The following is a 24,725-nucleotide window of genomic DNA, read 5'->3' on the forward strand; positions in this document are numbered from 1 at the left end:
TAAAATCTTACTAGGAGATAAAACAAATGGATCACAGACTTGGACATAACAAAGACTTTCAGTTAAGAGTCTGTGGCTTTCCCTTTCCTCTTGCTCTTTGACACAGGACTACATGAACACTCCTTGTAAAAAAAGGCTATGTTTTATCAGTCTGGTGCATTACATTCATTTAATGAAATGTTCCTTACTAATTTCTTTTCCTGACATGGCAGGAACATATCTTAAGAGCAGGACAGAACATGGCTGACCATGTGGCAGTTAGCAATGCCCCAGGTTTCACATCAGCCACTGGGAAGCCTCTGCTGCCTGACGCTCTTTTGACCACAGAACTAGTTTGGATGCCAGCCCTGTGTTCAGCTCGGTGTGTGACCAGCAAGCTGTGGAGGAGCCAGAGATCCTGCTGGGAGCACTGTGGGATGTGAGCTGACATGGGTGTCTGGGTGTCCCAGGCCAGGGCTGTCCCTGATGTTACCAGCACTTGTAAAGAAGAAGCAGCTTTTGACAGCTGCCACCAGGACTGGGCACACAGGGCACAGAGAAGGAGCACACGGTGCAGTAGGAGGACTGAGCAGAGGGCCTTGGATAGCACAGAGGGGAAGAGGATGATAGCATGAGGATTTTGATGTGGATGCTGGCTACTGTGGAAGAAGGCAAAGAAGTCTGGCCATGGAAAAAAGACCTGAAGTCCTGATACTAGAAAAGTCCTTATGATGAGTCTGCATTAAACACAAGTCTGCAGAAAACCCCCTTTCTATTCAAAGGTAGATAAACAAGCATTGCAATCCTCAAAATCAGGCCCTGCAGATAACTCTGTTTTATGAGAAGTGTCAAATATAATATCCCCTATGCAGAATATGCAATTTCACTTTGTTACACAGAAAGAAACCTTAAAACCTATCGCTAGTAACTGTGAGACAAAGAAATGCAGCTTCTACAAGCCCACACAGGAGCTGGCTTGTGAGAGCACGAGTGAACCATCTACCTCTGCCATTTAGATCCTTCTACAGAATACTTTCCTCCAATAAACTTAATTGCTGATCAGATCTAGGAACTGCAAAAGGCAGAATTTATTATAGATTTTTCTGCAGTTTATAATGATGGTACTTTAGTTTCTTGCAGCTAGATTTCAAAATTTCTGTTCAGATTTTTTTTAAACTGTGACTTTGAAAAAGACATTTGGAAATTAAATTCAGAATAAATCTATCTTATTCATTCAAAAAAGTAAAAAAAAATTAAGGAAAGATCAGGCTTCAAATTCCTAACATTTGTATTAATGTATTATGCCTTGAATAAATTACAAATGTTTATTTATAAAATGCATTTTGCACTATTTCCACAACAAATCTGAGGAAGACTCTTGATTGTTCTAGTTTTGGTAAGCCCTATTTTATTCTTGCCAGCTTATTGACCTCAGTGGGCCAAGTAAGTACCACTCATCTTGTGCAGACATAGCTATTTTAGCAGTACTTTCAAAAAAGAAACAATGCAAATGATTAATGCAGTTGTTGACTAATGCAGCACTGATGAAAAACACTCAAATATTTAAGAAAATATAAGAACATATGAGATGGGTAAAAAGGCCCCTTAGATTATTCTTATTTTCCAACCAGAGAACCCCCCGTTCTGATTCCATCTCCAACACAATGCAGGAATATTTTCCAGACAGCACGACATGCACAGTACCTTATGGACACATGCAGAGCAAAAGTCTGTCTTGGGAACTGCACAAAGGAGTATTTTGAGATCTCTCAGTTTGATGGGATGGTTTGAAGGCCAGACTGTGACTTAGCTTTTTTTATCCCCCAGGAAGAAGGGTGCAGGCTCTCCGAGAACACCCCAGAGACTGTATCACACTGTGCAACAGTTAAAGTGAATTAACCCTATGGTCCGTAAATTACCTGCCTCCTCAGCTGGGTGATGAACATGCAAATGCAAGCAGCATGCTTGGTGAACACCTCACTGAGTGCTGTATGACACTGAACTGAAATCCTGCCTGGCATGTCAAGAAGGCTAGTTTGTTAAACTCCTTAGATAGCAAAATCAGGGGAAAGTGTCATTCCAAGTAGAATAACTGAGTATATTTCATGGTATGGGCAACAGACACGGATGGCAATCTGCTAGAAAATGCTAATGTTCTGTGTAAGCCAAAACACAAATCAATGGAAAGATCTGGTTTTGGTGGGACTAAAAAGCCTGGGAAGGATAAATGCTGTTTAAACTGATGTTTCGAAGTGCCAGTTTGCAGAAACATACATGCACAGCACCTCTGCACTGTTAACACTGCAGCAAAATATACACTGTAGGAACCAAACTTATTTTTTTTTTAAACTGTATGTTAGACCTCTGGCTGCTATGTAAATGGCACATCATAATTCATGGCTTACTTCTGCTCTTGGGTGTGCAGACACAGCACCTATTCTCAGAAAAACATGCTCCCATGCATGCATGTGCAGGCTTCCCAGCAGTTTCTCAAGCAAGGGAAGTGTTTTCCTCTGCTCCACCCATCACATAGCAGAGCTGAAGAAAGCCCTAGGTTGTTTTTTTTTAACTCCCTACTGTCTTCTTATCAAATAGTTTGTTTTTCAGCTAGAAAGGACACATTCAGATTTATGAACATACCCTTCCAGTACAAAAGCAAAAAAACCCCTCCAGTTGACAACAAGTTTAAGGCAACCTGGGTTCATTTACTCTATTTCCTCCTACTGTTTCTTCAGATACAGTAGAAGGGGTGTTTATTCACTAAAAGAATGTCAGAAACATCTATTATTCATATACTGTTTCCATTTCCCTAAACTAGAACTTAGGGACTTCTAATTTCAGACTAGAAATATCTTTTCTATATTGAAATACTTAGTGTGTACTTCAAGATTAAGGAAAAAGAAAAAAACAACACTTTAATTCTATAATGTAGTTGGTTTTATATTCTTAAGTGCTGGTTTTACTTCAAGTTACAGTAGGCTATTACAAAATTAATGCCATAACTGATTTGATTTCTGCACCATAAACTGCCTTGTTTTTCTTCTGTCATAAGCTGTGCCTAGCTTGTTATAAAATATGTGCTGTCACAATACCACTTATGTTCTCAGTATTAGATTAATATTAGTCCAAGAAGGTAACTGAATCATAAAATTCTCTCCTAGTCCTTGTGGGATCACTCATTTGAATGAATAAGCACGAAATATTTTTGTAGGAGGGCAGATAAGCAATGCTGTTTAGGTAATACTATTATTCCCTGGTGGCTTCACACTTGTGGTAGAAAAACAGTTTCAAACAAGCACTAGAGTGTTACTGAGGTTACAAATGACCTGGAAAAATACAGTTTCTATGGATATCATTTAATGAATACAAGACTTGCATGTCACACATCTAACATAGTGTTTTGTTTATTTCTTTGCAGGTATAAGGTACTCTCCTTGTATTGAGCAGATCTTGCAATTCTTTTATACCACAGAATTTTTAAATGCTAGACTTTTATGCAGACATTTTTAAATTACAGATAGCAGGATGATCAGAACCTTATTTCACACGTAGCCAAGCTGGATTTTTCCAGAGACATTGTGTTCTATCTTTTAAAACCAGTTAAATATGGAGATTTAGCACTGTTAATAAAAGCTTATATAGAGGAGGAATATACTGTTCATGTACTTTAACTTAAAAAGCATATTTCTGCCAGTGTTATCTCATCACCTTACTTCATCTGAATATATTAGCAAGCACTAAATTTTATTCAGACATCTTCATTACGTAATATTGCTAAATCATCTATAGTGTAATTGATTAAAAAAGCAATGGAAATCAGGAACAGCAGTACTAAAAAGACTAAGGCAGACTAAAATGCTATTTGTTTACATTCTGCAAAACCCAGCCTGGATCAGATAAACAGATGGATTCTTTCTGGCTAGAAATATTGCATAAGATTCTCAAATTAAGCATAGAGGGTGGGAAGTGCAGCTATAAGCAATTGATGTTTGGCTTCCTGTCACATCAAAATGACTTTCAGATCTGAAGTAGAATAATTATATTTTGTCCTCAGTGCACAATTAATAAAAACCAACTTCTGAGCAATGCCACACCCTTGTGATCAAACATCATTTAAAAAAATATTTAGATAAAGTCTGAACAAATAAAACAAACATGTAGGCAGGAAATGTTGTTTGGAATGCACTCCCTGCAATGTACTGTTAGACCCAGAAAGCAGCCTAACTTCAGAATTCAATCAAGTAAAATCTAGTATAATCTCATTACAGCCCTTACAGTTAATGAAACCTACTTAAATCTCTGACATTTTGATTTTTAGAGCTGAAAAAAGCAAGAATTACTATGTTTACACAACACAAACATACAGAAAGGTAAAATTCTATCCTTCAGGTTGCCCTAGCTATTTACCAAGCAACGCATAATATGAAAAGATTACTCTTCTGCTACTCACTATTGCTCCAGGATTTCAGTAAATATTTGATACTGATTTCAAAGAAGCCTGAATCCTGCTGGCTAGCCATGTCTGCTGCATACAAAGAGGCTTCTATGATTCTGAGCAGCTGAAGTGGCAGGTACTATGTATGTAGATGTGACTGTCACCAGTCAGTGATGTAAACGAGGGGTCAGAGGAGGAAATGAAGTCTCCGCAGATCCACTTCTTCCGTTCATGGTAGGTAAGCTCATTAAAAAAAAAAATAAAAACGCCTCAACAACAACAACAACACACCATGAGATTTTTGTCCTTTGCTCTTCCTTCGGGGCTTGTTCTTAATTCTAGCTGAAGAGCGTTTAATTCCCTCGCCCCCTCAACACTCAGTATTTTCATTTATTCCATTCCACAGCCGGGCAGATTTCTTCTGATCGGCGAAGGCACCCGCAGCAGCAGCAGAGCACTTGTTCCACAGGCGCAGTTAGAGCGGCTTCCCGAAGGGTGTCGGAGCCGCGCTGCTGACAGCGCGCAGCCCGCCCGTCTGAGGCTGCTTTCCCATCAGAGCCCGGCAGCCCCAGCCTGTCACCTCCTCTCGCAAACCCAGCGGCAACTGGAAGCCTCACCGAAGGCGTCTCTTCAGCAGCTGCAGGGATCTCACACGTACTGCTCAGCTTCAGGGGGAAAGAAAGCAGCCTCTAATGAACACCCTCTGCCTGCTCTGGTCAGCTGCTCTCCTTCCGCCTGCTTCCAAGAGGAGCCCGCTGAACTACACACAACTGCATCACGCTGCAGCAAAGCGGAGCTGCACCCATACATCTGATTGCAGTGACGCTGGGAAGGAAAAAAGGCTCTCCCTCAGCCCAGTTGCACAAGAGAAGCACTTCCAGAGCGCTGAACCCACGGCATGTGGACTGGCTGCTTCTGCTTTTCTTTCACTGCTACAGAGAAACGTGTTGTCATTTTTTTCTTGACACTTTTTCCGCCTCCCCCCCTCCCTCCCTTAACAAAGATGAGAGACAGCAAGCTGGATTCATAACGCCAAATAAGCCAGAGACCTCACTGCTTTGTATTCACCTCTGAAAGAGCCACAGAAAACTCAGTTTGATATCATTTTTATATTGAATAATGGTATCTAAAAAGGAACTGAATTCACATAAGAAAAATGAGGCAGAAGCAATTCACTGCTTTTTAATCTCTCTGTATTTTCTACAAAATACTTAATTGCTAGGTACAATTTCCATATTCCTAAGGTTTTATTTCATATAATCACACTACATCACTATGCATATTTAATGGTAATGAAGAAAAATAAGAATCAGTTTCCAAAGTACTTTTTGTTTTACATATTCCTTGTATCACCCTTCCAGATATTATTTCCTGGGAATAACAGTACTTATTTTTCTCACTTAGTGAAATAAATATCCTGCAGCATTTCATAATTATAGTATCTGAGACAAAATAGAGCTTGTCTGCTGCTCATTCTTCTAAAAACTTTGTCAGTGATTATATTTGCACATCACTTTTAGTTTCAGTATGCGGAATATTTGATGATTGGATTGGAAGCTGAGGAACACAAGGGTCACGGAGACCAAGCTCTTGTGGTTCTCACTGAAAATATGCTAAATGTCTTCTGCAAACATACCTCATCTAGAGATAAGGTTTTGTGTCCTCACTAATGACAGGCTGTTGTTTAAACTCACTTTGTAAATGTTCTTTCAGTTTCTAAATGAACTTCACTCAAAACCTGTTTACACCCTTTCATGGACATGAACAACCAGAAGTGTTCAGTGTATCTCAGGGTTGACCTCACCAGCCATGTCAATGAAAGCTGATCAGCTCTTCCTCTCTATGCTGCTAATTATCATCCCACTGCTGTCACTCTGCATCCCCAGTTTATATTGAGGCCTTGCTGTCCCATTTGTACTTTCTTTACCCCTCACTGACAAAGCCTCCTCTTTATGCCATCCTGTTTTAGCTAGCACAATCCAGCCTTTTACAATTAAAGTTAAATTTAACACCAAATAAGGGAAGTTCCAAAATCTAGGAGAGCGATGACTTTCCACCATCCTACTAATTGATTTTTCATCAGATACAATGCCAAGTAGGTTTGGAAGTCCTTATTCACCCTCACAAATACTGCATTAATTCCTATGTTCAAGGATTTAAGTAGTAATTTCCCCTGTGGTGCTATATCACATGCTTTACTGGAGATGACAGATAAATTAATTTCTCTGCAACTCTCTTGCTGAAAATAAAAACAGGAGGTTAATTTGCAAGTAGTTGCATTTCCTAAATCTGTATTAGATTTTATCCAATTTTAAATTAAATCCACACCTTTAAATATAATCTCTCACCATTTTTTTTTCAGTCTTGAGTATCAAGCAGCCTCTCTGTTGATGCAGATAGTTTTCCCCCCAACAAATCTGTGGTTTATATTTACAGGGCAGAATCTCTCTTTTGATATGCTCAACAAAAATGTTATTACCCAAGCTGCAACGTCATATGGCTGCTCTTCATTGAGTGAATAAATCGGAAGTTAACTGGTTTTAGTAATGTGAATTTGAAGATCTTTGAGGGTTTTTTTAACACCTCACAAATGATTTTTTGTTCTGTTTGTCTTACTCCTCCTACTTCTGTTTTTCTACAAGAGAAAATGAAAACTAAAGTCAAAAGCATTCATGTAGTTAGTGGTCAAATCTTGTTCTTACTCCGTCTCTCAACCTCACTGGATACTGGACTCTTTAAAATCATTGTCCTTGTTTTGAAGTTGTAAAGGAGTAAGGATGTTTAACCATTTGCTTTTTATTCCCTCACCTAGTCTTACTCAGCTCATCTTCTGTGCTGCTGCTGTCAGGAGAACACCAGCCTCCATGGGTGACCTGTTAGCTCCATTTCATGCTCCTGCAGGTCTCATGTGTCCCTCACAAGCAGAATGAAAAGTTCAAGGTTTTGTTGGTTGGTTGGTTGGTTGGTTTCGGTGCTTTCAAGTAAAAGAAATTTCAGATATCCCACACGGGCACTTTTCTTAACTGTCACTATCCAGCTCCTTTTTATTTTTCATGTTTGTATTTTCAGATTGGCAGATCTATCCTTGCTAATTTTGAGTCAACTTGTATGAATAGGATCCAGTAACGTTCCTTCCACTTGGTCTTCACCAGTTACCAAGTCTAACCAATCTAACAATCTTTTCTTGACTCTGTGATCATTTGGTGAAGAAATAAATGGGCTACTGCATCCAAGGACACCTGGATTCAGCTACCATAGGAAGAGTTTGCATTTGGCATGTTAAAGTAACAATGTCTAGTTGCTCTTCCTTGTGGAGTAACATTAAAAGGGCTACAGCTACGTTCAGCCTCTATCAGATCCCCTGCACCTCTTTTACTGCCTTTCTCCAAAGTGATATGGAGCCAAAGTAATCCAATTTCATGTACGTCTTTTTTAAGCATTGCATCACAACATAATTGCAGAATCGTACTGCTCTCACCATTTACTAGTCTTTCTGAAGAACATGTCCACCTATTGTGTGTTCCCACTGACAGCATGATGCTGTACTAAAATACTGAAAAGCTTAATGGATATATTGAGACAGTATATTAAGGAAAAATGCCACCACTCTTAGAGTCTATATTTTTGTCGTCATATGAATGAGTTAATACAGAATGATAGTTGTTAATATTTACTTCAGGTTTGATACTCCTCCATTATTGGTTCTGCTTTCAAAAGTATCACCCAGAATATAAATGACTCAGAATTTAACTTTTAACAGCTTCTTTAAAATTAAAAGTATAATCAATTAAAATCTTACTAATTTCTATCATTAGTCCTAAAATATTTTTTAAAAAATTAAATGCTAAATTAAGTTTAAATATTTCCAGTCTAAATCTGCAAGCAAGACATCTTCCATATATAATGATTTTACTCATATTTTGGAAACACTCCTAAAACAGGAATAACACAGAAATGGCAGAAACATCAGCATTCTAATTTAGTGTTCTGAACTTATTTTTGGTAGGCTCACAAGACTAAGAAATTTTGAAATTGCATAGCTTCCACTTTCATTTTTGTTGACTTTGCAATATTTACAATTTAATTACATATTCCAGGCTGTGAAAGACAGGCAGGCATGAGCATACAAAATCTGTCCATGAAAGTAAATTGTCTGATGAGGGCTGTTACAGACTTACACATTTACAGGTACAGTGGGCTCCTTCTTTATGACATTACTACATGGGAATTGACAATAACAGTTGCTTTTTTTTTCACCATATGAAACCACAGATTCAAAATGTAAGGCTTTTCATGTGCCTGCCATGATGAGCTACCTGCTGATTACCATAAACAATGTTTAAACTAAATGTTTGTTAAACTACATGTAACACACACTTCACATTTGTGAGCACTGAGCACCTTCTGTTCTCCCACTGTTTTCTGAGATCAGAGGAAATAAATATCCAGGAACCTTGGTTACCTGGCTAGTACCCTTCTCAGTCTGAACAGATCTGGAGCTGTGGAGTTTCCATGCCCAACTTTGGGGAAAAAGAAGCTGGGAGACACTGTTCATCAGCATGGTCAGACGTGTCCTTGTGAGCAGCTATTGTCATTGCAAAACATCTGAAAAATAGACTTCCAAAGCTTTCACTCAGTAAAGGGACAAGAATAACAAAACCACATACTGCTGGAGGTATTCACAATATCTATCTTGAGGCATCCAGCTCAGATGCCTACACTGGGAGGTGAGTGCCTTCAGCATGACACAATAGTTCAGAGAGTTCCAGTAAAGAACACAATTATTTGCTCAAAGCAGCCTGTTTCTCCTCATTGTATACACATGATACTTAGGGTAACTACTTTTGTAAACTAGATTTTTAGATTCTTAATATTTAGTAGCATAGGTACCAATTTTGTTTACAGTTTTAGTGACTACTGTTTATTACAGTCATTCAGGCAGTTTAGTCCTCTGTGTTTTCAGCAATGCTTGCAGGAATCCTTAAAAAAGCACATGGAGATTTGAATATAGCACAGTCTTGCACAATCTTCTGGGGCTCATTTTAGCTTGGTATGAAAAGGCCTATGTGGATTTTGCAATCTTAACTCCTCAGAATCTGAGGCTAAATGCAAAGAGTAGCCAACAGTAGATGACAACAGTAACAAAGCAAATATAGATTCAAATTTTGTCTTCCAAGCAGAGGTGTGGACACATCTCAAAGCCTAAAGTAGCTCTACTGAAGGCTTTAACGTGCTTTATTATAATTATGATTATAATTTTCTATGGCTTCCTATAGCTTTTCCTTCTTATTTTGATTTAAATACTAAGCCCTTTTGGCCAAATAATACTGTATGTTGAATTACATCTGTGTCTCTGATTTCCATGGAATCAGACTGGATTCACACAAGTACAGTCTGTATAACAGTTAGGCTGTCTGGAGTTCTTCACCGCAGGAATAAGTAAGGGCTGCTTATGAGTGTCTTCATGGTTTTTACACAGTCTCGTCCTCTTGGGCAAAATAAAGCAACCCTACAAAGAGTGGTTCCCAGACTCATTTGATTCCAGTGCAGAATACACCTAACAGAGGAAAACAAGCAGGATATCATCATGTCCTGGGATAGGCTGCATTGCATTCATGATTTCGCACTCCCTCCTCTGGGAACCTTTTTCTGCCCTGCTCTTGAAAGACTGTGCCAGCTTTCAGATGGATGCTGGTCATAGCTCAATGGTATTCCAGTGCCTAAATTTAGGTGTCTAGCATAATTATAGATACCCTAAGGTATGGGAAATATTTACAGAGACTGGCAGATATGACATAACACATATATTAGCTTAACTAATGTCCTCTGCTGAATCAAAGATCAAAATTCTAGTATCTAAACCAACCAAATTTTACGTACGATGGTGTCCCATGTATTAACAAGGTAAAACAAACATCTTGCTATGATCCAAGTTAAAAGTACAGAGTGACAGAAAGAACTCCACAAAATAAGATTTCATCAAGGAAATCTCATTTAATATGATAATCTCTAAATAAAGTAATAGAAATCCTTCTTAGTTTATGGCTCATTATTTTTGCTGCACCATTTTGTCTTGTCTCCTGTTTGTAAGTGGCCGTTCAGCTATTGCCACCTAGTGATGGGAAGAAAAACCGGCAGAAACAAGAGAACGGCAAATAATGCACGAGGAATGCTTGTTTACATCACAAACTGCGTCAAAATGGAAGACAGCAGCATTGAAATGAGGCACATGTTTGTATTTCCGAAGCAAGGGCAGGCATCAGGCAACTTGGGTACAGTTATATACAATATTTAAATAGAAACCTACTGAATGGTATTTAATAGAACAAAACAGCATATTTTCATAGATACATTATAGAGTCATACATCACCCAGCTCTCATCCTCAGCTTGTTTAGTAAATTCATTAGAGTAATGAAAGAGGTTGTAAGGAGTTTGTGCCTAATCTATAAATGACAAATTATTACTAGGTATTTTGCAGAGGATGAAATTGGTGAATGTTGGAATTATGCCTAGAGATTCAAAGTACTATTATTCTTCCCTTGAATTTTCTTTGGAGCTGTCAAACTGACATGTCCTCTTAGGACTCTGTCATTCACCTCTGAATTTCTCCCTAGATGAACAGTGTCTGGAAGCATCAGCCAGCCAGGAGCAAAGTTTGTTTGCCCAGACTTACCATGCAATGCTACAAAGATACCATCCTGAAAGCCATTAGGAAATCTGCACCACTACCACTGGGGCACAGACTCAGGCGACACTGATGCCAGAAATACTGCTGTGCATGTCAAAATGCAGCCTGTGTCCCACAAGCACAGACCACAGGCATCAGCAGGCAAAAAGAATAACTTAGTATTTTCTTCCTGCTCTTCACCTGAAGTTTCCAGGAACCATCCGTAAACAAGCTTTCTTCCCTTTGTAACAAATCCTTACCTGTATTTTAGAGACAAGGTTATATATCATACTCCCCAAACATCCTAGCATGAGGTGTCAGAACTTCCTTACAGCAGGAAGTTTCCAAACCACCACTGAAGGTGACTCTCATTCTGTTTCAGAGATGAGATGAAGTAACTGAACCCCACCCACACACTCACAGTATAATTTGTATTTGCTAATTTACTCATAAGAGATTGGTACCAGGTCTAGGACAGAGGGAATCCAGACTTTGTGGTTCTCCCTCTTTTTCTCAAGCTATTACACATATTTCCTCATTCCACAATGCATAGACTGAATCCTCAAACACTGCAGAATTTAGGGCCATAATAAGTCATAAACTCCCTGTTCCACTTCCCTTCTGTCACACAGTTGTACGTCTTCTACCCTCCAGGAACCTCTGTGGGAGGGCAGAGAGGTGGAAGCCAGAAGGGCAAGGGCTGGACCATGCCCATTGCTAGATGTTCACAGACTCATTGAATGGTTTGGGTTGGATGGGACCTTTCAAGATTGACTATTCCAAACCCCTGCCATGGCCAGGGAGACTTTTCATTACACGGCATTTTTCAAAGCAACCTGTTTGCTCCCACAGGGTCTCTAGGGACAGCTCACAATTACTGCACATTACTGCAGCTGAGATCATAAGAGTTCTCAGCTTTGGAGCTGGGGAAAAGTCCCCTTTCCCTTTCCTCTCCAGGAATGGAACCTGCCTTGGGAAAGGAAAAGCTCCAACATTTTCAGAGAGGTGCCCAAGATGTGACAGAAAGCAAGCAAGACACACAAGAGGAGGTGTGTACCCACTCAGAATGGTGACCTGACGCCAAAACTAAGGCACCCCTGACCAAACAAACTATATCACACACCTTAGTTTTGTCACCCTTGAAGAAAAACATGTTCAAAATATCCATTTTCCACAAGACAGCTCTCTCTAACATGTTGCACGTGTATAATGTTTTCATTGATTATCTAATTAGAAGGTGGAATTTTCAGTGCAGTAGCTCCAATTTGTTCTCTAATAGTAATCCATCCCTCAGACAGATCTTATCTCAATGCACTTCCTACATGTGATTTTTAACACAAATGTTTTCTTGAATCTCAAATACATTTACAGATATATTTTCTTTCTCTTAATTCTGCCAGAGCAGATCCTAAAGTTTTCCCTGACTTTAAGTAAGATGGTGCAGTGACAGGCTACTTGCTTACTTGTTCTTTTTTTAAACTTTCCTTTCCATTCTCTCATTCTGTCTTCAATTATTAACACTTCTTCCTTTCTGGCTGATCTATTTGATACTCACACCCCAATGTTTACATTATTCTGCAGAAAGGTATCCTTCTTCTTATGTCCCTTTGCTCCACTAAAACATCAGCCTTAGAAGATGAGTCAATTTTTTACTTCTTTTAAAAAAATGAGAACAAAAATGTTGGAAGGATTTCAAAGAGCTTCCATTGACTATAGATCAAGAGGAGATGGACATGGGATCAGACTGTACTACATTTACTGCCTCTTACACCTTCCTATCAGGTATCAGGCTCTGCCCACTGTCAGAGAGAGGGTCAGACCAGCCAGGCTTCGGGTCTGAGCTGGCACACGTGCCCCTGTAACACAAACACCTCCAGTCTCCTCAGGTGGGCCTTATGCATAAAGTGTCCCCTCTCAATGATTCAAAAAAATCCTCCCTCTTGCAACAGCTGCATTAGAATTATGTGGCTGCAACAGGGAAACTGAGTATTATCAGATTTAGCTGGCCAGTTTTTGAAATGATGAAGTGTCACTGCCATCAATCTTCCTTCCTTGACATGTAGTTCCCTGACATGTACCACTACAAACAGGACTGTACATCCTCCAGGACTCAGGCCCTGCTGTGAGAGAAGTGCCTGGAATAGCTGGAGCCTGGCTCATTACAGCGTAAGAGGTTTTTTCTCATTTTACTCAGAGGTGCTAATGGAAAGCTCAGGTTCAGGGAGCTCAGATCAGTGCTACCTCCAGTTAGACCAGGGACCTATTGACTAAGATAGATAATATCAACAAATTTTATAATTTTTTTTGTTTCAAGGTGGGAAGAACTAAAACTTCAAAAATCAGGATTACCCCAGAAGTCATGCCAGGTGGTAGACCAAAAAATAAAATTGTTCTTTCCCTGACTGTAGGTTATAAACAGGACATGCACATACACTTCTTAGCTCACTTGATACCTATAACAGCTAGGCTGTCACCATGCCCTTCATCCCTTTGAAAATATTCTGAATATCCAAAGTAAACATAAATAGCTGTCAGCAAAAATCTTCATGACTCAAGCCACTGGCTACTTTACAGCAACTTTACATAAATGACTACAGTGCTGTGAGGTACTGTCAGGAAAAATCAGGCCATATGATTTTACAGTGAAATTTCTGTTTCTCATTACATAAATACCTTTCAGTTACAATGTCTGGCTTAGTGCTCTCCCATTATTATTCAAAATTATTTTCTCCATTCTTTCAAGAATTGATGTCATGAAACCATCTCAATCCTAAACAGTTGTTGAAGGGAATATGTCTTGTTTTATGTAGTTTTGAATTCACTTTTCACATAACCCTCCTAGGCAAACACTGGTGAGACACAGTGTCTGGAATTTACTATGTAACGCTCTTAATTTGCACAACAGTGTGTTTAGATGCTGGCTAGATAGGAGAAAACAATTTGGATTAAAAAAAAATCTGACTGATCTTACATAAGAATGCTTGTTCTGACTTGCAAAATGTTTTCTGTAATTTTTTTATGTACTGGGAAGCAAGACTTTTTATTTTTTTTTAATTAGAACATTATCTGTAAGTCCGTATTGTTTTATCTTTTGGAGTAATCTGTGCCAGGAGAGATGTCAATTTGAGAGGTACAATCTTTCTTTCCTGCTTTTTTTCTCCCCCTGAACATAGCACTTTTTAACTGATGAGCACCTGTTCAAGGGCTCTCCCTTGCTGTGGTGAAGGTTTTGCGACAGCAACGCTTCAATCTGGGCACAGGCAATTGAAGAGCTCCAGCATCCTCCAACTTGCTGCTGTTCTTCAGAAGCACAAGTGTCCTCAGAGAGGCAAAGTTAAATATAAGTGCAGCCTTTGTAACTGAGTCTTTTATACCCTTCAGAGTCCATCCCTTCCTGCTAAACCAAAAAATATCTTGGGTCTCCCAGAGACATGAGGTCTGATATACCTGCCTGCTTATGTTGGAAAAAGGCAAACGACCTTTTTCCTGTTTTAGAGGGTTATGTTACTTAAGGTTTCTTGCATGCTACATTTGATTGGAAACTGCAATTTAGCAAAAAATGTACAAAACAAAGTATACAATCTGCTTTTTTTTAACTAAAAGAAAAAGAAAGTACTTTAGGTTCAGTACAAGGAAGAAAGCACAAAAAGATGCCACATTTAAAATTCAACAGTTTCCTAGAAAAGGCAGTGGTAATTACAGTTGCTTTAAATACACTTAAAATGATTAATGATTTTGAGTCACCACAGCCTAGATTTTCAAAGGCATTTAGCTTCTGAAACATCTAACAGTTGCTTTGTATATTATGAAGTGTCTAATCTGGATAAGTATCTAACTCCCATGTACTTGTTTGTCCACTGCATCATTAAAGGCTTTGAAAATCTAAACTAATTTTTTATAAACTTGTTAAAATTAGCAGATCTTATTCTCTCCTCCTTTTTTTTTTTTTTTGCCAGATCAGAAGAGGAAAATAGTTCTTTCTTTTTCATCTTTGATTTGGCTTCTCAGCTGTGAAATGAGATCTAAAATATAGAATATATAACTGAAAACAACCCACTGAGACTGAATACTTCTATTTGTATATGGCGCTTAGATCTGGAAAAAATCCAGTTAACTTTTAACAGCAACCTAATTCAAAAGGGAACGGTGATCATAAAAAAATAACAACTGGGATTCACCTGCTTTGAAACCTTTGAGTGTAGCTGGAGGCAGTGCTGGGTGTGGAACCTGAGCTCGTGCCCAGCCGGGTCCCAGTGCTCGGCGACACCGGATCCTCCCCACTCACTGCGGGCTCCAGCGCACGAACCTTGCCTGAACTCCTCTGCAGATCAAGGGAGGTCATCGCCAGCTCCTGACTAATTCAGTGAACTAAAAACGTGGCATCAGCACAGGCTGAACCTTTCTAAAATGGAAACTTCTCCAAGAACAGAAGGATACTTTCCCCCCCATCTGATAATACGACAGATTTCACCCAGAGTGTGCTTTCTTGTTTGATTAAGCTAACCTGAGATTGTGCTACTGTTGAAAGAGCTGTGAAATTCTTCCGTCCCCTCTCTTTCTCCCAAAATTTCCATCAGGTCTCCTTGTGCCGGCATTACTAAGGAGCAGAAATTTGAGGTGTGCAGAGTAGCAGGTGTGCTTTGGGGCTACAGTTTTACCTTAATTACTTTCAGTTCAAATCAGGTTATGAGTATCCCCAGTGGCCAATGCAATGAGGCTGATGGGTGTTCAGGTGAAGGAAAGAAGCAAAGGAAAATGATGCTTCTAAATTGGACAAAAAACCCCAACCAAACCCCTAACTGATTAAAAAAATCAGAGACATGCTTGTCATAGGTATTATGCGGTTAAATAGCTTTCCCAACTGCTCATATGCATTTACAAACACCTATAAGAGGCCCTTCTACCTATAAGAGGTGCTGCTTTTTATAGTAACAACATTCTTCCAAGCCACTTTTCTGGCTGAGCCTTTATTAAACTGCGGCTGTCACAGGAACAGATACATTTTAGCTCTAATTGCAAGAAGCATGGTCAGAAAATGAGCTTGAAGATTTAAAAAACCAGAATGGACAGTGATAATCAGTCTTTATAGGACAATAACTCTGCTCCTTCTAGACCTCTGCTGTGAGAAAGGAGCAATGCTAATGTTCACGGAAGTTACTTCCACTATTCCTTCTGCAGGAATCAGGAGTGGAGGAAAGCAAGGGAGCTAAGAAAAGAAGGATGTCTGCAACTCCTGCAACAATGGTTCTCATTTTAAGGCTACATGCCATGAAGTAGGTCTATAGGATTGCTTGACAGTTTTTCCATTTATCTTCCACATAAAGAAACAACAAAAAAAAGTAGATTCTGTTTTCTGGAAATATTTAGTGAGAAAGGTTGTCAATGAACAGAATAATGAGGAAATGCCTAAACAAGTATAATAATCTTGGAAAGCAGAGTAAGAGAACTGGTAAGATTTTCAGTAATACAGAGTGAAACCAAGTACTAGTAGAAGTAGTAGGGGAAACATTGAACAAAACTGTGTTAAAATTCTAATACCTTGATTCTTCCTTTCCTTGAGCTTCATGAGATTCCTGTTAAACAGTACTGGCTCCGGTATCCGCCCCTGGGCTATGCTGCTAGTGACTGATCTCCTGTGAGCCTTCATGCTGCCAATCCCCACCCAGTCAGCCTGGCAGCTCAGCCCTCCACTCACCTCACTGTTCACCCATTGAACTTGTATTTCATCATTGTGTCTATGATGATGTTCAAGGAGATCCTGCCAAAAGCCCTTCTAAAGTTGAAACAGTGTCCTTTGATCTTCCATCGTCCACCAAGCTGGCTATCTATTGTTTTAGAAGGCTACTGAGCTTGTAAAGTATCCTTTCTCCTTCATACAAACATACTGACTGCTGCCAGTCATCTACTTTTCTTACGTTTGGAAATGGATTACAGGATTATTTGCCCCATCACTTTCCCAGGGATTATGGTGAGGATTACCAGCCAGCAGCTCCCAGATCCTTTCTTGCCCTTCCTGGAGAAAGGAGTCACATTTGGTCTCTTTCAGTTATCAGGAACCTCCCTCATTAGCCCTCACCTTCCAAAAACTATCAGGACTGGTTGGACCATGATGCCAGCCAGCTTCCTCAGCACTGAGGTTGCATCCTGTCAGGACATCCTGTCCCATGGATGTCCAGCTTGTTCCAAATGTTCACTAACCTGTTATCCCTGTACCAAGGGTAAAGCCTTAGTCCAGGCCTTCCCACTGGTTTCTGGGCCCTGGGATTCCTGAATATCTCCCAAAGGTAAAGACTGAGGCAAAGGCAGCATGGGCCTTTTCCATCTCCATCACCATCACTGTCCTTGCTGATGGGTGAAATTTACACAGTCACTGAGACCTCTTTTAGGATGGGCTTTTAAGTGGGAAGAAAAAATATATAACAATAGGTTATGCAGAAGCATTCTTAACCCTGAAACCAGATAAAGAACAAACTGTGACACTACTCTTACTTAAGAGTCCAACAACATTTAGTATGACAAATCTACACTTAAATTACATTATTACAAGCTTCTAAAGGGAGAACTGCTGATTTTCTAGCTCCAGAACAGATTTAAAATTGGACTTGTTTTGTTTATCCTCAATTCAATGGGCAGAAAATTACATTTCAGACCCTGAAATTCCATCTTGTGAGCTTAATTTAGTCTCTGGTATTCTGCTTTTCTTGTCATCCTTCTTTCACCCTGGCATCTTTGTGTAATTGTAAAACCTCTGCTGCAGATTAGACTTTTTGCTAGAGAACAGAGCCTCAGCAAGTAGTGGAAATTTAATACTTGAATGATTTTCTATAGAGGAGTCAGTAACTGTCCATGATAAAGCTAAACAAGTCTGATCAGAAGCACTTTATTGTGACTCACCGAACAAACTGGCGCTGAGTTTTAATGGCAGTAATTAAAGTTATGTCTTGCTGGATAGACTGGTGGTTCAATTCTGCAGGCCCATGGATGCCTACCTGAACCCCTGGGGCTGTTTTCTTCCCATGGTGCCATGGAGCAGCCTACAAGTGTACAGCAAAATATTACCTAATTTCTGGTGGCAAATCCAGATCTCTCTCGATTCCTCAGCTCTTGCCAACTTCTAAACTGGGTCTGAGAATTGCTAGGAGAGTTATCCAGGCAAAATGCAGAAGAAATGGAACAATTTTGCTAGCGAGAGATTTCTCTGACTTGCATAAGAAGAACAGGAGAGGACAGACCAGCAAGGGACTGCCTACTTCAAAGATCCTAAACGAAGTAGGAAATACACGATAAATGAGATTACAGTGAGAAAGATGGCCCTTGTCAACTGTACCTCTCCTTACCAAAACACAGACTTAAGATTAGGCTTAAAAATTATTGTGCCAGCCTTATTTTGTTTGCAGCATAAATTACCCCACAAAAGGTTTACTCTGCTAGCAGATAATTCACAACAAATTGAGCATACAGATAACCATAGAGATAATCTCTAACACATTCTGCAACTAAAGCATGTTCCCATTATAGTCAACATGAAACAGTAACTCCAAAGACACAGAGCAAAACCCCACAGAAAGTCACATCAATACCCTCAGGCAGTTGTAAACCAACTAAATACGTGAAAAGCCCACTACACAACAGGTCCCTGTAAGCAGAGCCACAGGATCGTATCACACACAATATACATTGCATAACTACAGACATTTTTTTCCTTGAAACATAAATATCTTCCAGTAATAGATGGAAAAGATTGCTTATTTTAATAAATTTTAAGTGCAGCCTAAAATATGATTTAAAAGCATGAACAGACATTTCTTGGGTCTTTGAAAGTGTATCTAAATATAATCCTGCATTTTAGCTTTGCCTAGCAGCTACACATTAGTGTATCCAGAGCAAAGGAATTTAAATTGATATCATATAGTGAAAATCTCTGCAATTTCAATTTCCGAAAACCCCCAAATATAATAATGACTGTCCTGAGCTATTCACGTCAGGTTCTTAATTTGAGATCCAACCCCCAAAATTTATAAAAACACACATTCCAAAATAACCACTCTTATTTGATAACAATAAAGAAAATGAATATGAGAGTATATTCTTTACAAAATCTAAGTATATGAATTCAGCATCTATCTGCTTACAGCTGGTTTACCAGAAGTACCATAAGGATTTCATACTTAAGGGCATCTTTTTATCATGAGAAGCAGTAAAAAAAGAAAACTTCCAACTCACTTTAGTTGTGTTCTAAGATTTTTTCATTAAGTAGCCTTTTGTCATTAAGATAAGTTCTACTTTCTACACCAATCTTCAGGCACAATAGTCTAGCACCCAGATTAATAAAATACTGATTTTTTAAAATTACCTCTGGAAATTTAGCAAGTACTTTCAGAAAATCCTAAACTTCTTGTGGCTGTAGTTCAACTTCAGGTACAGTAAGACAGCAAAAAAATTAAAACCAAGAAAAATACGCAACTTTTTATTTCAGAGATTCCAAGATTATCATGTGATTTAACTTGGATACAGTATGCTCCAAGTCAATGTGTAAAGTATAAATATCTGAAAGTCAGTTACCTGCCAAATGCACCCAACAAGTGCACAGACCTATCTAAAATTAAACAAGCACTATAGAAGAAGTATATTTTGAGTGATTTGTATGCAGTCCACAGACCCACCAGATTACCAAGAGAACATGCTTCAATGTCATTGTCTACACTTGCTTATATGAAGATTGCTCTTCAGGAGGGGAAAAGAGTATCAGCCAGAAGGCTAAATCAAAGCCAGTATGACAACCTTTAAATCTGATTCTTTTAAAACATTTTACTTGGTTGATAAGTTTTTCATTACTGCAGATGCACTACTGTAAGACTTCAAAAATAATGTCTCTTTCCCATGCATTAAAATATATATTTCATAACTCTATGAAAAAAAATATTGTCAATCTCTCCAATCCATTAGCACAAAAATGTACCTCTGTGGACCAGAGATGGGCATATTCTTATGGTGTTTGCACTGTTCACAGTGCATCTTAAATCAGATAAAGAGAACAAACAGTTCTATTGCCTCTTGATGGCCAAAGAAAGATTTACTTGGAAATAATGTCAACAAACTCTCACAGATTTACTGCACATGAAATGCAGCTAAGGCCACTACCATTTGATACAAAGAGTGACTGACTTATTCTCAAATATTTTAAAATATTTTTGTTTCCTATTTTTCCTATTTCCATTTCTTAGGAACCTGGCTTCTATTTTAAAATACAATATGTTATATATTGATGTATTTCTTTGGAGATACAATCAGTGTTGAATATTAGTTGAATGCTTCTTCTTGAAAACCATGTAAACATATAAAACCCCCAAAACAGTTATATTTTCCAGAAGGTGAGCATTTGGCACAAGTTTTGAGAGTTTTCCTCTACACTTTAATCATTACCCCCTAGAAAGGATATAGCAAAGAGCCCAAGGGTAAAACTGGCAAACCATGTTACTAAACCAAGTTCTTTTTTGACATGCTATTTCTAAGGCAGCACACACAGAAATCTGTGCTGAAATCAGGATGCAAGTGCTGTAACGGCTTCACAAGGTCTTTCAGCACAAATGAAATTACAAATTCTTAGACATTGAAGATTTGGGGTAAATTACTGTGTAATACAATGGGATTCATTCACTTGAACATCTCTAACAACTGATGGTGGCAATTTAAATCTAGGAGACAACCAGACAGTTTTTAAAACAAAAAAACAATAAATCAAAACACAAAAATCCAAGCCATAATAGCAGAAGAAGCCTTCCTTATCTTAACCTCACCGTCCTCCCCACCTTCTCTCTCATTTCCATGTTCAGTTTACTCTCCAATGGACATAGAGAACCTCATCTAAATCATAAATATAACTTAAAGATGAGGCAGCATTTTCATCACTGGCTTACAAGAACATTTGGAAATCATTCTCCCCACTCCATAAAATGCCAGTGAGCCCAAGAAAAAAACAAGTCTGACAACATACATCTGTTACATCAGACTTCATGAAAAATCCAGAGCTTTTCTCTGAATCATCAACCCATCCTTCCTAAAGAAAATGTCACTTTAATACAAATATGCACAAACTAAAATGCTGAAGAGTACATTTAGTAATACATATAAAAATCATCATTTTTATGATCTCTCTCATGCGTGAGACCACAAAAATGCAAAAGGCCAGACCAAAGCAAGACATTATCAGTAATAAAATTTCTGGCAATGAAGCAGTGGCCCCTTACCCACATCAGTGGGTGGACACACAATCAGCAATGCACCAATGGCATATCTGAGCATAAGGCTCAATAAAAGCCAGTAAGGCAGAACCAATGCCACCTTACAATATGAACAGCAAATAACAAAAATTGCTGCTCCTCCCTTCTCCTGCATTTTCAGTCAGCAGAAGGTCTTGGTAACTGTATTAGTGGGAAACCAATCCAATGTTTTCAAGTCAGGCAGGAAGGAGAAAAACTTTGGGACAAGTCAGACTCGCCTTCCCTTCCTTCTGCTGGATGATACTTGTAAAATGCAGCACCAACACAGGCCAATCTCCCAAATGGTAATAGGGGTACCATAAGTGAACAGCAATTATCATATGCAGATCACAAGCATACATCATTGCCATGAAGTCCAATTTATTCACAGAGGAGGCAGGATATTCAAATCTTCACCAAATTAAAATACTGAACACAGATCATTATTACTCATTTGAATCAGGACACATACTGTACCCATGACTTTAAGCATCCTTATTAAAAGTAATTAGATTTTGGCAAGGCTTTCCCAATTAACACAGCCAGTCAAAAGTAAAAAGTAAGTCATTTGTACGGCTGTCTTAGCTGCATGACTCATGGGAAATGAAATAATTTATATATGTCACCGTTGAATAACTTTTAAGAATTTGTCATATGTATAAAACCTTTTCTTTCTTTCATTATTTTTCATTATTATAATTTACATGCAAATATGGCATCAAATCAACTTACTTATTTTAGAAAGTGACTTTGCTAGACTGTATGCTGGCTTGAACTCCAGAAATGCTTTGAGAGAGTACCTCAAGACTTCTAACTGCGACAATATTTTCACTGAAAAAAAAACAAACAAAACAAAAACATTGAATTTGTGAAAAAATACTAGCTATTCAGTTGTAAAATCACAGACGTGCGAGCTACATTCGTTCTTTGAGGAGCTCTGTAAAGTACTGTTAACCAGTGACCTTCATCACATTAACTCACAGCAACACCACACTGCTTGTACCAAAGCAGTGATCATGTGCTGTCCCACAGAACACAAAAAGCTAATTTTGGCTGGGAAGACAACACCTGAGGCACAGGCATACGGCCATGAAATGAAGGCATGCCTGGTCCTGGGAGAGGCAGAAAATCCCAGGTATTTTTCTCACCTTCCGTTCTTCAAAACTGACACATCAGTGAGCAAGCATCATTCAACAATAATACAGACTACCTACATGAACAAGGGATGAAGGAGAAGGAAAAAAAGCCTACAAGATACTAACAGCTGTACTATAAGTAGATTTTTAATGGTACTTAATTAAAAAAACATCCCTAGCTCACAATACAAATGGCTTCCAAGCAGAACTTGACCATTATACATTTTTTAGCACTTTCACCTTTGCAATTTCTGTCTTATTCAATTTTCAATAGAAAATTAACATTCCCAGCCAAAATCTCATGTCTTTTCCACACATAAAGAGAAAACTCAAACATCAGCAACCTTCTGTCAAAAAGAAATAGGAGTAAAAACTCACCCTTCACTTCCCTAGATGAAAACAAAAAAATGCAGACTAATTTTCTTCAGGCTATTGTGCTTTTAAACATAAGTCAGCATACACATTTAATGATGTTTAGCTAATTCCTTTTAATTCTATGCTGCTTCGTTTAGTTCAATTTACTTTTCCTTGATAGCTCTGTCAAGACCTGGTCTCCTAAGGTCCCTCGTGGTCCACTCTGTCTTTATACAATTCCTTCTTCTCTCTTTAACAAGTGAGGGCTTTATCTCCAGGTTAAAACATGTTCATTTTCTTGCATGGTCCTGCCAGAGTGAGATTCAGTCATGGCCATGAGAGTATGCTGAACTGAGAGCATATCAGAAGATCTGTACAAACTCCACTAATTAAGGTGATGAACCTCTCTGTTGGCAATAAACGGCCATGTAATGATGACTATGCTCCCCTGTGCCTGTGTCTTTTAAATTTTTGTTTTAAAGCATAACCATGTAATAGTAAAAATCAAAATTTATATATAAATAGCAGTTGATATCAACCAAGTCCTGAAGTATACGGCAGCTCTAAGCATTTCAGATTTAAAGAACAAGAAGAAATAAGGTGCTTTGTAAAAGAAGAAAAAAGTTATCTCTGTGCAGTGTGTCCCTTGGGCAATGCCATGTTTCTCAGCACACAGTTTCTGTCTCTCCCTTGCCATATGGGGATGAACACAACAACCCAATGACATCATTGTTGGACAGTCCTGTCTAGGCATACATGAATGACTAACTTCATGATGGCAGGACGGACAGACAGACAACTCACTTTTCTCAGGTTTCAGCTTTCATGTTTAAAGAGAGAGTTTCCAGCTACCACAGTTAAGAAAAAATTGTAAAATAAGCCTATTGCATGCAAGATCCCTCCCTCAGTTTGCACCAAGACTGCAACAAGAGTCCCAATGGATGGACTGATGTATTTCCCTGCAGCTACATGCCTTGGTGCGTCTATTCACTACTGAATGCGTAAAGCTCTGTAAAACAGAATAGAAGAAAACAAATCCCTGACTTCCGCCTCAATTGCAACAATGTCCTAAATACAAGATCAGCTAACAGTGTTACTTAGCAGAGATACAGGGATTAGAAGGATGTGGAAAAGTCAATCTGATACAGATTTAAAATCCTTATTTTAATAGGTGATTAGGCTGAAACATGGAGTAGGAATTACCACATTCTTCAAATTCTTCATTCATCCAAAACACTGCCAAGCAAGCCTGTCTATTTATTTATATTTACATTTAATATCTATCTATCTATCTATCTATCTATCTATCTATCTATCTATCTATCTATCTATCTATCTATCCATTCATCTATCTATCCATCCAAGGTTGGACAGGGCCTTGAGCAACCTGATAATAGTGGAACATCTCATTGCTCACAATAGGGTGGCTGTACTACACGGATTTTAGAAGCCCCTTCCAACCCAGACCATTTCCTGATTCTATTATATTATATATTCTATTCTCTTTTTCCACTCTAACCTACATTTACAGCATGAAAGACAATGATCTAGAGGACTTCAAGTGTACTTTGTTAACCTGTTTCCAAAAGCAAATCAAGTAAAGCTTCTCCCATGTATACTGCTGACCTACCAAATGAAAGGCTACACCCATCTTTCCATCATGCTCCATCAGTTGCTTATAGGAATCAATTTGCATTACCTTTGAGTTAAGTGCCCTTGAGTGTACAGTAACACATCTGCAGTGGATTTCATAAGCATAATGGCAGTGTTCCAGACAGACAAACAGCACTGAAGTGCTCATGCCTGACACAGCACAAAGAATGGAGTACTACTGCTAATGTGGTCATTTGGGAGGGTGGAAAAAGAGCTGAGAGAAAGAACTGCATTAAAAAA

At 38.7% G+C, this 24,725-nt stretch overlaps 1 protein-coding gene across 6 annotated transcripts in view; it reads right to left on the reverse strand.

Annotated features, from left to right (window-relative positions):
• Nucleotides 1–24,725, reverse strand: part of FRY (FRY microtubule binding protein) — a 223,099-nt gene that overhangs the window by 152,881 nt on the left and 45,493 nt on the right. For 2 of the 6 annotated variants that reach the window (XM_064716449.1, XM_064716441.1), the window contains exon 1: nt 4,430–5,300. The exons of 1 other annotated variant lie outside the window; for it this stretch is intronic. In XM_064716449.1, the coding sequence (XP_064572519.1) occupies nt 4,430–4,499 (70 nt within the window). In that variant the 5' untranslated portion in view covers nt 4,500–5,300. Of the gene's footprint in view, nt 1–4,429; nt 5,304–22,074; nt 22,174–24,725 lie in introns of those variants that run through there. 3 more of the 6 variants (XM_064716459.1, XM_064716477.1, XM_064716487.1) reach the window with 3 other exon arrangements.

This window comes from Zonotrichia leucophrys, chromosome 1, assembly GCF_028769735.1.
Source record: "Zonotrichia leucophrys gambelii isolate GWCS_2022_RI chromosome 1, RI_Zleu_2.0, whole genome shotgun sequence".
NCBI classification, from domain to species: domain Eukaryota; kingdom Metazoa; phylum Chordata; class Aves; order Passeriformes; family Passerellidae; genus Zonotrichia; species Zonotrichia leucophrys.